The 15,340-nt window shown below is 42.0% G+C and overlaps 1 protein-coding gene across 2 annotated transcripts in view; it reads right to left on the bottom strand.

The window, feature by feature from the left end:
• The window catches only part of CATSPERE (catsper channel auxiliary subunit epsilon), a 160,888-nt gene that overhangs the window by 3,491 nt on the left and 142,057 nt on the right, over positions 1-15,340 (bottom strand). For both annotated transcript variants that reach the window (XM_055095140.2, XM_055095109.2), the window contains exon 21: positions 1,438-1,491. In XM_055095140.2, coding sequence (XP_054951115.1) covers positions 1,438-1,491 — 54 coding nt within the window. The remainder of the gene's footprint in view (positions 1-1,437; positions 1,492-15,340) is intronic.

The raw sequence follows: 15,340 nt of genomic DNA on the forward strand, positions 1-15,340 counted from the left end.
TGGTTGCAGATCTGGGTGAGTCTGCTGGTTAAAGGATGGCAATTCCAGAGAGAGAGCAGAATGGAGACACCGGGAAAGTGGTGGGGTTGAGTGCTGGACTAGGAGCAAGGAAGCACCAAGCTCTCTGCCTTCTACAAACTCATCTCCAGTCGCTGCTCAAGAAGAGGGCCCCATTATTAAGAAAATATCAACCACCAGCCAGCCCTTATCTGCCTCTGCGACCCTTCAGGGCCCAGGTGTGAATGGAGGCTAACCTAGTCACTAACCAGACTATCCTGTATGCTGTGCTCATATGCCCTGGCTGCTGGACTCTAGCTCCTGGCAGGTGAGAGCGGGGCAGGTGAGTGAGATCCTCCTCCTTTGCTCTTTCTCCTGGCTAACTCACTTGACTCCTTCTTTGGTTGGTGGGTACTTGGGTGGGTATATACCTTAATATTCACCTAAACCAAACATACCAACCCCATGAGGAAAAGTCACTAGGAAAAGGTTCTGCATGTTTCCCAAAGTTATGTAGAAACAACCCTTGACTTCATTTGCAGATTATTCACACTATTAACATTCCATTAATACAAAAACTCCAGGAGTCAGTCATATTTACAGTAGGGCCATGAGTAACTTAATCGTTTTTCTTACGCCCTTATTTAACAATCCTCTCCCCTCCCCCCCCCAAAAAAAACCCATCAAACAAAACCCAAACACCCACACTCCAAACACCAGGCCCAAAACGGAGTAGCAAAGTCATTTGGGGTCCTAACTTCAGTATTAGGACTTTTCATTCTGCCCTCCAAGGGAACTGGAGCTGAGTCCAGGGAAATCCCTTTACTGTTTCCTAAATGCATCAGAATGAGGGTCTATGGTTGAAAGCTGACCCAGGCTTAGAGCAGAGGGCACAGCCACTGTCACCTCCCAATCCCTACCACTGCATTCTGGCATCTGCCAAGTAGGAGGAGCTGAGACATGTTTGATAGGAAGGCAGTGGCTGTTGAGTGGGATGGCACGAAAGGGGACCTTTGCTGCAGTAACAGTTCTCAGGAATTCCTTCCTGCTGTGCCCCTGTATACACACTATACACACATACAATTTTTAGGATGTCAATATAGGGGGCAGAAGTACCAGGGCTTCAGGGAAACAGCAAGTTTCTGTCATTTGGGAAGATAGATTTCATAGCCCCCCAAAAATCTAAATATAGACTTATTAAAACCATTGACTTTGCAGTGAACACTTCATACAGGTTTTTTGTTGTTGTTGTTTTAGGATTCATTTGCATTATATACTGTATAATAATAATTTTCATAATAAGATTTAAGCTGGGGGCCCTGAAAAGTGAGTGCACAGGCTGCTTCTGGGAGACACGGGGGAGAGGTGCTTTTCCTTCTTAGCTGCCACTTGTGTCTTAGAAATGCCCTAATTAAAGTCCAGTTAGGCCCTGCTCCTTACCTGGGAATCAGTCCAAATGTCTCTATTGCAAACATAGCTGTTAGGTTACAGAAACTGCAAAGCAGAAAAATAATATTAAAGATTAAACTAAGTACAATATATTTTAAAACGCTCTCCATGTCCCTATGGTAACAATCAAACCATATATAATCCTAGTTAAGGTGTCATTTTCTTGACAAAGGACAGAATGGATACATTTATAGAACAGCTGTGATTATTTTTCCATATGTACAGCTCAGGCTTCTCTGAGACTCCTGAAGAGCTCTCTATCCTAACAGCCTGACATCATTTTGATAGTGGTTCCCAAGGCAACAGTAATAATGATATTAATAATAAGTATTGGCAGAAATAAAAAAAAGCTAACATTTATGAGCATTAATACTTATCGAAAATGAATACTGGCAGGCGCAGTGGCTCACACCTGTAATCCCAGCCTTTGGGAGGCCAAGGTGGGCAGATCACCTGAGGTCAGGAGTTTGAGACTGACCTGGCCAACATGGTGAAACCCCTTCTCTACTAAAAATACAAAAATTAGCCAAGCATGGTGGTGGGCACCTGTAGTCACAGCTACTTGGAAGGCTGAGGCAGGAGAATCTCTTGAACCCAGGAGGCGGAGGTTGCAGTGAGCTGAGATTGCGCCGCTGCACTCCAGCCTGGGCGACAGAGTGAGACTCCATCTCAAAAAAAGAAAATGAATACTAATTGAGCATTGCTATGTACTAGGCGGCATGCCAAATGCTTACATGCATTATCTTAGTTGATCTTCACAGCAACCCTTCCTTTTAGATGAGGAAACTCAGATAGGTTAAGCAACTTGAGAAAGTTTACACAGCTGTTAGTAGCAGAGCTGGGATTTGCATTCAGGTTTTTCTGACCCTGCTGCCCATCATGTTCACCTGATGTAGGCTAACTCCTTCAGGAAGCTGAGTATTAGGGGCTCAATCTATAAAACTGTATTATCATTTCTAATATTACAGAATGTCTCTCATTATTAAGTATATTGCTTGGAATGAGGCAGGATATAGCTAAGCAAACATTTATGACATGATTTCACCTACCTACATGTGGGAGAACACAGAAGAAAAGAACCTATTTTTATTATTTGTTATGTGCTTGGCAAAGTTAGAGATTTTTACCCAGATGCTTCATTTACCACTCAGAATACTGTAAGACAGGTATTATCGACCCATTCTACAGATACAGAACGGCTCAAAAAGAGTAAGCAATTTTCTTTAGACTGAATAGCTAGTAGTGGCAAAACTGGGATTCAAACCAAAGTAGACTCTACCATTATATCAACTTGTGGAATTGGCATGTAAATACAACCCACAAACAACAATACAAGATACTATGTTATAAATTCTAGGCTGGGCACGGTGGCTCACACCTGTAATCCCATCACTTTGGGAGGCCTAGGTGGGAGGATTGCCTGAGCTCAGGAGTTGGAGGCCAGCCTGGGCAACATGGTGAAACCCCATCTCTACTAAAATACAAAAAATTAGCCAGGTGTGGGGGTCTGTGCCTATAATCCCAGCTACTTGGGAGGTTGAGGCAGGAGAATTGCTTGAACCGGGAGGCGTAGGTTGCAGTGAGCGGAGATCGCACCACTGCACTCCAGCCTGGGCAACAGAGTGAGGCTCCGTCTCAAAAAAAAAAAAAAAAAAAATGAGTGATGTAGACACCTGTCACAGGAATTTTCACAGTACGGCAAAGAGGCTTGTGTTGAGTCCTAAAGGTTGGAGTTTAAATAAGGATGAAGGGTTAGGGCATTCCAGGTGTAGGGAGAGATGAGCAAAGGTTTGGAAATGGGAATGAATTTGTGAGGTTTAAGGGATAATGAGGAGATATCTTGGTGCATGTAGTGGAAAGTAGTGGGGGTTTTGTGTGCGTGTGTGTGTGTGTGCATGCGTGTGCTCATGCCTGCACATGTGTCCTCCAGAGGGCTTTAATGAAAGGCTTAGGAATTTTGACTTTACCCTTTTTGTATAAAGGAGTCATGACTGTTTTTGAATTTAATTCAATAGCAGTTTGTAAAGTGATTTGGCATAGAGAGATTAGATGTAAGTGGGCCATATGGAAAAATTATACATAGTAGTAAACAACCCAGCTGTGTGATAATGAGGTCTAGACTTGGGTAGAGGCAGTTGTGACTGAAAAGAGGGCCAAGTTGACCTTTGATAGAATGAAATTGTGATGAATCAGCATGGAATAAGTGCAACTGGAACTTTATGGTGTAAAAGTTGTTAGATGTAGTGTTGTCAAATGGATTGAATTGGTTGATAGCACAGTTAGGTATTCTGTATCCTTACTGATTTTCTCTCTACTTGTCCTATCAATTTCTGAGAAAGGAATGTTGAAATCTCCAACTGCAATTAGGGGTTTGTCTGTTTCTCTGTTTAGTTCTATCCGTTTTTGTTTCATGTATTTTGAAGCTGTTTTAAAGGTAAATCCACATTTAGGATTATTACACCTTCTTTATCATTATGTAATGTGTCTCTTTATACCTTCCTTGTTCTGAATTCCTCTTTATCGGCTATTAATATGGCCAATCTGGCTTTCTTTTGACTACTATTAGCATGGTTTATCTTTTTTTATCCTTTTACTTTTAATCAATCTATGTCTTCATATTTAATATAGGTTACTGGTAGACAGTCTGTAGTTAGGTCTTATATTTTTATCCAATATGACAATCTCTGTTCTTTAATTGGGATATTTAGACCATTTGTATTTAATGTAATTGTTGATATCGTTAGAGTTAAATCTACAGTCTTGCTATTTGCTATCATTTTGTTGTTCCTTTCTCCTTTTCTTCTGTCCTTTTTTGTATTAATAAAGTTTTTTTTTAAATGATTCCACATTATCTTCCCTATTGGCTTTTATAGGTTTGTATCTTTTTCTAATGTGGTTTGTATACAATATCAATCATTAATTTGTCACATTTTTCTGGCAAATAGTATACCATTTAATGGTATAGTATTTGTATATATACCATTCTTAAGTATAAGAATCTTAAAACACTATGCTTCTAATCCTTACTCCCATCCTTTGTGCCATTGTTTTCATCCATTTTACTTTTATTACATGTTATAAACCCCATAGTATTTTCTTTTATTTTCTTTTTCTTTCTTTTTTTTTTTTTTTTTGAGTTGGAGTCTCACTCTATTGCCCAGGCTGGAGTGCAATGGCATGATCTTGGCTCACTGCAACCTCTGCCTCCCAGGTTCAAGTGATTCTCCTGCCTCAGCCTCCCAAGTAGCTGGCATTAAAGGTGCACACCACCATGCCCGGCTAATTTTTGTATTTTTAGCAGAGACGGGGTTTCACTATGTTGGCCAGGATGGTCTCAAACTCCTGACCTCATGATCTGCCCACCTCGGCCTCCCAAAGTGCTGGGATTACAGGCATGAGCCACCACACATGGCCACAGTATTTTCTTTATTTTTGCTTTTTGTTTGTTTTTTAACCTTTTGAGACAGGTTCTCACTCTATCACCCACGCTAGAGTGCAGTGGCACCATCACAGCTCACTGCAGCTTCAACCTCCCTGGCTCAACCAATCCTCCCACCTCAGCCTCATTTGGGTGAATACCAATGAGTACCACTGCTGGGTCATACAGTAAGAGTATGTTTAGTTTTGTAAGAAACTGCCAAACAACTGTCTTCCAAAGTGGCCACACCATTTGGATTTCTGTCAGCAATGAATGAGAGTTCCTGATGTTCCATGTCCTTGTCAGATTTGATATTGTCAGTGTTCTGGATTTTGACCACTCTAGTAAGTGTGTAGTGGTATCTTATTGTTTTAATTTGCATTTTCTAATGACATAAACATGTTGAACATTTTTTCATATGCTTTTTGTCATTCATTTATCTTCTCTGGAGAGGTGTCTGTTCAGATCTTTTGCCCATTTTTAAATCTGGTGATTTTCTTATTGTCGAGTTCTAAGCGTTCTTTGTATATTCTGGATAATAATCATTTATTGGATCTATCTTTTGTAAATATTTTCTTCCAGTGTGTGGCTTGTCTTCTCATTCTCTTGACATTGTCTTTCACAGAGCAGAAGTTTTTAATTTTAATGAAGTCCAGCTTTTCAATGATTTATTTCATGGATCATACCACTGGTGTTTATCCAAAAAGTCATAGCCATATGCAAGGTTAATTAGGTTTTTTCCTATGTTAGTTATCTTCTATGAGTTTTATAGTTTTGCATTTTACATTTAGGTCTATGATTTCTATATTCCCTTTTTTTTAATTTTAGAGATGGGATCTTGCTATGTTGAGCTTGAAGTGCTGGGCTCAAATGATCCTTCCCATCAGCCTCCTGAGTAGCTGGTACTGAAGGCATGCAACACCATGCCCAGCTATATTACTTTTACTGAGGTGTTCATGTTGCAAGCATAACCCAGTTCTTACCACGCTCCATCTCAAAAACCACGTTGTTTCTAGACAGATTTAGATCCTACCAAGTTCTAGAGAGCAATATGAAAGTCAAACTCAGGAGAGGAAGGGTTACACAGAAAAATAACTGCAGAATTTTGCTAACTTATATAAGCAATACCCTAAGAATATGTATAGAAAAAATGAATTCTGAGAGTGTTAGACCAAGGAAGTGTAAGCATAAGTCTAGGTCATATTCAATTGTTGATATGAATGCATTAAATGAAGTTGAGATGCAAGAAATCCTTTATTATAATGTATAGAAATAAGTCTAAAGACTTAGAGAAAGGGGAGTACTGGAGTGAATTGATCAGATGCGAACCACTCATTCTCCCGGAGATAGGACCCATAAGATACTCCTTTCACCATGGCATTGAGAACTACATCAGTGACAGAAACACCAAAGGTTTTGATCCCAGAACACTTCCCAGTAAACTTCCTGCATGCTAACCTTCATCTCAAAGTTTCCTTTCCAGGGAGCCTGCAACACCTAGAATAACTCAATTTAAGTTATTTGGTTGAACTGTTCAGAAGACTGATGAGTTCTGGGGACTGATAGAATATTATGAGATTAATCAATAGTTGCTATCTCCCCCACGCAATGTAGTCTCATCACAGAAGCAAATCCATACCACCCCCAGCATCTGATAAGCAGCCATTCATTTAGCAAATTGTTCCCTCCTCCCCACACCACTAACATGTAAACCTTTAACAAACTGCTATTCCAACCTGAATGAGTTTTGAATTCCAGATACTTAAATATATTACACTGTACAGAAAACAGTAAAACTCAAAAAGTACACATGATGTGGGAGCTTTCACCACCATCCCTCAACACTCTGATATCTGCAGAGCAAAGAACATGAGCTTTGCTATCAGACTGACTGAGGCTCAAGTCTTGTTTCACTACATTCTCTGTGGCCCTGGGCAAGAAACTCAACAGGCAGAAAGGATCAGAGGCCGTTTGCTTTCACCTGGGGAATACCGTAGTCCACCTCCCTTCTTGCTTCAGGACCACATCCACTCTATGATCCTGCTGTCATGGAGTTTGTTTTTATCATCATCTCATAGAACATCATGCTGGTCCACTATATTGATGATACATGACCTGGAGGGCAGGAGGTAGCAGGTACTGCAGATATATTAGTAAGATAAAGGAGACAAGGCCAAGTGTCGTGGCTCACACCTGTAATCCCAGCAGTTTGGGAGGCTGAGGCAGGTGGATTGCTTGAGGTCAGGAGTTTGAGACCAGCCTGGCCAACATGGCAAAATCCCGTCTCTACTAAAAATACAGAAATTAGCCGGGCATGGTGGTGCATGCCTGTAATCCCAGCAACTCAGGAGGCTGAGGCACAAGAATTGCTTGAGCTTGGGAGGCAGGGATTGCATTGAGCTGAGATCATGCCATTGTACTCCATCCTGGACCACAGACCAAGACTCTGTCTCGAAAACAAAAGATAAAGGAGACAAGGCCAAGCCTGCTGGCTCACACCTGTAATCCCAGCACTTTGGGAGGATTGATTGAGGCAAGGAGTTCAAGACCAGGCTGGGCAACATAGCAAGACCTTGTCCCTACCAAAAAAAAAAAAAAAAGGTAAGAGAGACAAGTCCCATGAGTTGTGGGGTACATGATATACTGTTGAGAGTAAAAGACAAGTTCCTGCTTTTTATACTTCCTTCCACAAGAAAGGGATATGCCTTTTTATGGCACACTTTGGATTTTGGAGGCAACATGTACCGCACACAATTTGGATGTGCTTCTCCAAATATGCAGAGGGACCTGAAAGTCAGCCAGAATGAGGTCCAGGGCGAAGAGCCCGTCTAGATGGTCCAGGTGATGCAAACGGGGCTGAGATCTGGCTCTTATGACCTAACAGATCTAAAGGTGCTTGATATGTCTGTGGCAGAGGAGGAAGCTGTGTGACTGTGGAAGTTCTGATGGGGAATATCAGCAGATGCCTCTACAGTTTTGAAGCAAATGCAAGTACTCTTGGGCAAGTAACAGTTCTCTTGAGAAACCGCTCATGGCTTAGGTATTGGCAGAAATTGAATTTCTGACCCCTAAACACCAAGTAACCATGAAACCTGGGTTGCCTCTTATAACTGAGTGTTAGTCTTATCTCTAACACCAGGAAGTCAGAAGTGCTCAAATGAACTCTGTCATGAAGTGTAAGTACAGAACTGGTCTTGGGATGCCGAAATGCACAAATGAGCACGTGAATAGCTGACTCAGCTCCCATTTGCCTAGATGTGGGGAGTTCCTCGCTGATGAAAAAAATATGAGAAAGATTTACAGATTGCTCTGAATCCAGATGTGGACAGCTGTGGCACTATAGCTCCATCCAGATGTAGTCTTGAGGAACGGTGGAGAAGAAAAGGCCTCCGAGCATAAAAATCTTCAAGTACGATAATTTTCCCACTTTTCCTAATAGGAGAGATGGCCTGAGGCATAATCACGGGCAGGGGTAAATATGTGGCGACATGGCCAGGACTTGGAAAAAACAAGAGTTGATGAGAAGAAATATTAGGGAAAAGCATGGAGATGAAATTCTTAGAATGAGACTAGTAGATCTGAAATTTGGGGTTTTATGTGAATGTTTATCAAAACACTTTTCCTAGAGAGGAAGCTCTTACTTTATCACCTGAGCACCATATGGTTAGTCTCTTTGCCCAGCTACTCGAATGCTTGCTCAATGGGCTCATAAACAATGGGGCTGTGGTGCCTAGTATGGCCTTATAAGCATGGATTTCCCTTACCAAGGATGACCTGGATACCACCACTACAAAATACCATGCACTAGTCCCCCTTTATCCACAGAGGATAGTTCCAAGACCCCCACTAGATGCCTGAAACCATGGATAGTACCAGACCCTACATATAGCTATGTTTTTCCTATACATACAAACCTATGATAAAGTTTAATTTGTAAATGAGGCACAGTAACAGCTGAACAATAACTAGTAATAAAATAGAACAATTATAACGACATGACAGCATCACTACTTTTGCACTTTGTGGCCATTACAAAGTAAAGTAAGGGTTACGGGAACACAACAGTATTGCTTTAACGCTACAATGGATCTGATAGCCAGGATGGCTATTAAGTGACTATCAGGCAGGTTATGCACATAGCACTGATACACTAGACAAAGAGATCATTCACATCCCAGGCTGGACGAGGTGCGACAGTGCTACATTTCATCATGTTGCTCAGAATGGCATGCAATTTAAAATCTATGAATTGTTTACTTCTGGAATTTTCCATCTCATAGTTTTGGACCACTGTTGATCATAAGTAAGTGAAATCATGGAAAGCGAAACTGTGGATAAGGAGAAATAGCATGCAGGTAAACCTTGTTTTATTGAGTTTCACTTTATTGTGCTTTGCAGATACTGTGAATGGCACCAATAGGCTTGCTCAACACAGGATTAACACAGACCTTTGATTTTTATAAACATCATGTGCTTGCTTTGTGTCTGTCACATTTTGGTAATTCTCACAGTATTTCAATTTTTTTTTTTTTTAACAGGGTCTTGCTCTGTCATCCAGGCTAGAGGGCAGTGGCACAGTCACAGCTCACTGCAGCCTTGACCTTCTGGGCTCAAGTGATCCTCCCTCTCAGCCTTCTGAGTAGCTAGGACTACCGACACATGCCACCATGCCCGGATAATATTTTTTAAAAAATTGTTGTAGTGATGGGATCTCACTATGTTGCCCAGGTGGGTCTTGAACTCCTGGCCTCAAGCTGTCCTCTCACTTTGGCCTCCCAAAGTGCCAGCCTTTTTCATTATTATTATATCTGTTATAAGATCTGTGGTCAGTGATCTCTGATGTTACTATTGAAAGTGTCCTGGTGCACCATGAACTGCGACCATATAAGATAGTGGACTTAATCAATGTTACGTATGCTCTGACTGCTCACTGACCCCCATCCCCCATCTCTCCCCTCAGCCTCCCTACTTCCTGAGACACAGCAATATTGAAATTAGACCCATTAATAACCTTAAAATAGCCTCTACGTGTTCAAGTAAATGGAAGAGGCACATGTCTCTCACTCTAAATCAAAAGCTAGAAATGATTAAGCTTAGTGAGGAAGGCATGTTGAAAGATGAGACAGGCTGAAAGCTGGGCTTGCACTGACAGTTAGCCACATCGTGAATGCAAAGTTTTTGAAGGAAAATTAAAAGTGCTACTCTAGTGAATACATGAATGGTAAGAAAGTGAAACAGCCTTATTACGGATATAGAGAAAGTTTGAATGGTCTGGACAGATATTCAAACCACCCACAACATCCCTTAAACCAAAGCCTAATTTAGAGCAAGGTCCCGGCTCTCTTCAATTCTAGGAAGGCTGAGGGAGGTGAAGAAGCTGCAGAAGGAAGGTTTGAAGCTAGGAGAGGTTGGTTTATGAGGTTTAAGGAAAGAAGCCATCTGCATAACATAAAATTACAAGGCGAAGCAGCAAGTGCTGATGGAGAAGCTACAGCCACTGATCCAGAAGATCTAGCTAAGATGATTGATGAAGGTGGCTACACTACGCAACAGATTTTCAGTGTGGATGAAGCAGCCTTCTGTTGGAAGAAGATGCCATCTAGGACTTTTTTTTTTTTTTGATCTGGAATTTTGCTCTTGTTGCCCAGACTGGAGTGCAATGGTGTGATCTTGGCTCACTGCAACCTCCACCTCCTGGGTTCAAGCGAGTCTCCTGCCTCAGCCTCCCAGGTAGCTGGGATTACAGGTGCCTGCCACCACACCTGGCTAGTCTTGTATTTTTAGTAGAGATAGGGTTTCACAGTGTTGGTCAGGCTGGTCTCGAACTCCTGATCCCAGGCGACCACCCACCTTGGCCTCCCAAAGTGCTGGGATTACAGGCGTGAGTCACCATGCCCAGCCTCACCTAGAACTTTCATAGCTAGAGAAGAGAAATCAGTACCTGGCTTCAAAGCTTCAAAGGATAGGCTGACTTTCTTGTTAGAGGCTAACGTAGCTGATGATTTTAAGTTAAAGCCAGCAATCATTTACCATTCCAAAAATTCTAGGGCCCTTCAGAATTATGGTAAGTCTACTCTGCCTGTGCTCTATAAGTGGAATAACAAAGCTTGGATGACAGCATATCTGTTTACAGAATGCTTTACTCACTATTTTAAGCCCACTGTTGAGACCTACTTCTCAGAAACAAAAAAAGATTCCTTTCAAAATATTACTACTTGGCCAGGCATGGTGGCTCACACCTGTAATCCCAGCACTTTGGGAGGCCGAGGCAAGAGGATTGCTTGAGCCCAGGAGTTTGAAACCAGATTGGGCAACAGAACCAGACCCTCTCTCTTATTTTAAAAAGTAAAATAAATAAATAAAAGAATAAAAATAGGCCACGCGCGGTGGCTCACACCTGTAATCTCAGCACTTTGGAAGGCCAAGGCAGGCGGATCACAAGGTCAAGAGATCGAGACCATCCTGGCCAAGATGGTGAAACCCCGTGTCTACTAAAAATACAAAAATTAGCCGGGCATGGTGGCACATGCCTGTAGTCCCAGCTACTCGGGAGGCTGAGGCAGGAGAATCGCTTGAACCCTGGAGGTGGAGGTTGCAGTGAGCCGAGATCGCACCACTGCACTCCAGCCTGGAGACAGAGTGAGACTCCATCTCAAAAAATATAATAATAATAATAATAACAATAAAGTAAAAAAAAATAAACCCCCCAAAAAACAAAATATTACTACTCATTGACAATGCACCTGGTCACCCAAGAGCTCAGATGGAGGTGTTCAAGATCAGTGTTGTTTTCATGCCTATCATGCCTACTAACACAATATTCATTCTGCAACCCACGATCAATGAGTAAGTTTGACTTCTGAGTCTTACTATTTAAGAATTACATCTCATAAGGCTATAGCTGCCATGTATAGTAAATCCTCTGACGTATCTGGACAAAATAAATGGAAAACCTGGAAAGTATTCACCATTCTAGATGCCATTGAGAACATTCATGATCATGGGAGAAGGTAAAAATATCAACATTAGCAGGAGTTTGGAAGAAGTTGATTCTAACCCTCATGAATGGCCTTGAGGGATTCAAGACTTCAGTGGGGGAAATCACTGCACATGTGGCAGAAATAGCAAGAGAAGTAGAATTAGAAGTGGAGCCTGAAGATGGAACTGAATTGCCACAATGTCATGATAAAACTTGAATGGATGATAGCACTTTGCTTCTCATACATGAGCAAAGAAAGTGGTTTCTTTTTTTTTTTTTCTTTGATGGACTCTCGCTCTGTCACCAGGCTGGAGTGCAGTGGTGCGATCTCGGCTAACTGCAGCCTCTGCCTCCCAGGTGCAAGCAATTCTCCTGCCTCAGCCTCCCAAGTAGCTGGGACTACAGGCGCCCATCACCATGCCCGGCTAACTTTTTGTATTTTTAGCAGAGAAGGGGTTTCTCCATGTTGGCCAGGCTGGTCTCAAACTCCTGACCGCAAGTGATCCACCCGCCTGTGCCTCCCAAAGTGCTAGGATTACAGGCATGAGCCACCACGCCCAGCGTTGCTTTCTTGAGATGAGCTCTAATCCTAGTGAAGTTGCTGTCAATACTGTTGAAATAACAAAGTGTTTATCATATTACATAAATGCAGTTGATAAAGCAGTGGTAAGCTTTGAGAGGATTGACTCCAATTTTGAAAGTTCCACTGTGGGTAAAATGCTGCCAAACAGCATCACATGCTACACTGAAATCTTTCATGGAAGGAATAGTTTGAGCAAGCTTCACTGTTGTCTTATTTTAAGAAACTGCCGGCCAGGCGTGGTGGCTCACGCCTGTAATCCCAGCACGCTGGGAGGCCGAGGTGGGCGGATCACGAGGTCAGGAGATTGAGACTATCCTGGCTAACACGGTGAAACCCTGTCTCTACTAAAAATACAAAAAAAAAAAAAAAAAAAAAAATTAGCTGGGCATGGTGGCAGACGCCTGTAGTTCCAGCTACTTGGGAGGCTGAGGCAGGAGAATGGTGTGAATCCGGGAGGCAGAGCTTGCAGTGAGTTGAGATTGCGCCACTGCACTCCAGCCTGGGCGACAGAGTGAGACTCCGTCTCAAAAAAAAAAGAAACTGCCACAGCCACCCCAGCCATCAGCAACCACCACCCCAATTAGTCAGCATCCATCAACACTGAGGCAAGACCCTCCATCAACAAAAAGATTATGACTTGCTGAAAGCGCAGATGATTGTTGGCATTTTTTAGCAATAAAGTATTTTTAAAATTAAGCTGGTTATATATTTTTTAGACAATGTGCAATGCTGTTGCACACTTAATAGACTACAGTATAGTGTAAACGTAAGTTTTGTATGCACTGGGAAACCAAAAAATTCACATGCCTTGCTTTACTGCAGGGGTCTGGAACTAAACCTACAGTATCTCTGGGGTGCGCCTGTATTTGGTAGTGGCAGCAACCAACCAAAGCCTTCTCTGTGTATATGAATCCAGAGGCATCAGATAGCCATCTGGTGACAGGTTGATTATGTCATGGAGGGGACAGTGATTTATTCTTTCTGTGACATGTTTGGGATTTGAATTTGCCTTTTCTACAAAGCCTCTGCCTGCAACACCACACATGGATATAACGAGTGTCATATGTATTTTCATGTTATCCCCACAAGATTGCTTCTAGCCAAGGAACTCATTTTAAAGCAAAAGAAGGTAACGAGGTGGTGGCTCACACCTGTAATCCTAGCACTTTGGGAGGCCAAGGTGGGCAGATCACCTGAGGTCAGCAGTTTGAGACCAGCCTGGCCAACATGGCAAAACCCCATCTATACTAAAAATACAAAAATCAGCCAGGTGTGGTGGCAGGTGCCTGTAGTCTCAGCTACTCGGGAGGCTGAGGCAAGAGAATCGCTTGAACCCGGGAGGTGGAGGTTGCAGTGAACTGAAATCACGCCACTGCACTGCACTTCAGCCCGGGCGACAGAGCAAGACTCAGTCTCAAAAAATAAATAAATAAATAAAAATAAGACAAACGGCTGATATACATGTAATTCACTAGCCTCATAGAATAGTAGCATGGACTTTTAAGGCTGCTATTTATTATGAGGGTAATCATAATTACTGGCTACCTAGGACACTTTTGGTATATACCTGCTGCTTGGGTGTAAATGTTAATAAAGCTTTATTTTACTCGCAGAAGTGCTCTGGTGTGGATGATTATATTATAAAGCTGTAAAGCTAGCAGGAAAGTTTATCTGTGAGGTTGGGGAATTCTCTTTGGATGAAGTAAATACTCTTGTCGGTGAGTAAGATTTGGAGGTGTTTCTCCCACAGCCAGAATACGGGAATCTAAGAACCAAAGTGATGGAACTGGGAGTGGAATTTCACGATTTCACTTATGGCCCCAGGAATGTACAGATAGAGATTGCTAAGAGCTCAGATTCCTTAGGAATGAAAATTGACAGCCTGGCCAACATGGCGAAACCCTGTCTCTACTAAAAACACAAAAATTAGCCAGGCGTGGTGGCACATGTCTGTAATCCCAGCTACACGGGAGGCTGAGGCAGGAGAATCTCTTGAACCCGGGAGGCGGAGGTTGCAGTGAGCCGAGATCGCGCCACTGCACTCCAGCCTGGGTGACAGAATGAGACCCTGTCTCAAAAAAAAAAAAAAAAAAAAAAGAAAATTAAGGTTATTCTGCTAGGAAATAAACCTGAAATGCTGGCTAAAGACATAGTGAACATAGGTTAGAAAATGGAGAAAACAAAAAATACTAACTATAGCTTCAGGACCACATATAGATACTAGGAATATAGTATCTGTACTTATTTTCTACCTAGCTGTCATCTATTTGAACTGATCTTTCTTTCTCCCATTTCCCCTACTCTTTTATGTAAGGTGTGTTGGTAGTGGTAAACTCTGCCACCATAAAGGCCACAGGGTACAGAATAGGAAGGCAGGATCATGACAAAATTAGAGGGGGCCTGGGTGTCATTCAGACTTTGGACTTGGAGATAGATGCGATAAACTGTGAGACTTCAGTTTGTTCCCTTTTGGAGGCTAATAAGTACATTTGTGATTATTTACGGTTAATGACACTGCGGTAGGTGGAGGTATTTGGAAGTTGAACTTTTTGGAGAAGTAGATGATGTGGACTGTAGTGGACATTTGTTCTTTCAGTTGACTAATTTTCTTTTCGTGAATGCAGTCTCTTGTTTAATCTGTGTATTGAGTTTTTAGTTAAGCTGATTATATTTTTCATTTTTAGAAATCTTCTCTGTTTCTTTCCAGGTCTTCTGGTCAGCTTGGATAGTTTCTTGTTCTTTCATCATACTTTCAGAGCTCTCCTATAAATAAATTTCAGCATTTAAGCTAAGATATTTTGTATTCTGTATCTAATAAACCCAGTATTGGAAGCCTTCGTAGGTTGGTTTTGTGGATTGTTGTTTCTGTTGACCCTGGTTCGTGGTTTCTTCTTTTGTTATGTTTTGTTGGTTG

The sequence above is a fragment of the Pan paniscus genome, chromosome 1, assembly GCF_029289425.2.
Source record: "Pan paniscus chromosome 1, NHGRI_mPanPan1-v2.0_pri, whole genome shotgun sequence".
NCBI lineage: Eukaryota > Metazoa > Chordata > Mammalia > Primates > Hominidae > Pan > Pan paniscus.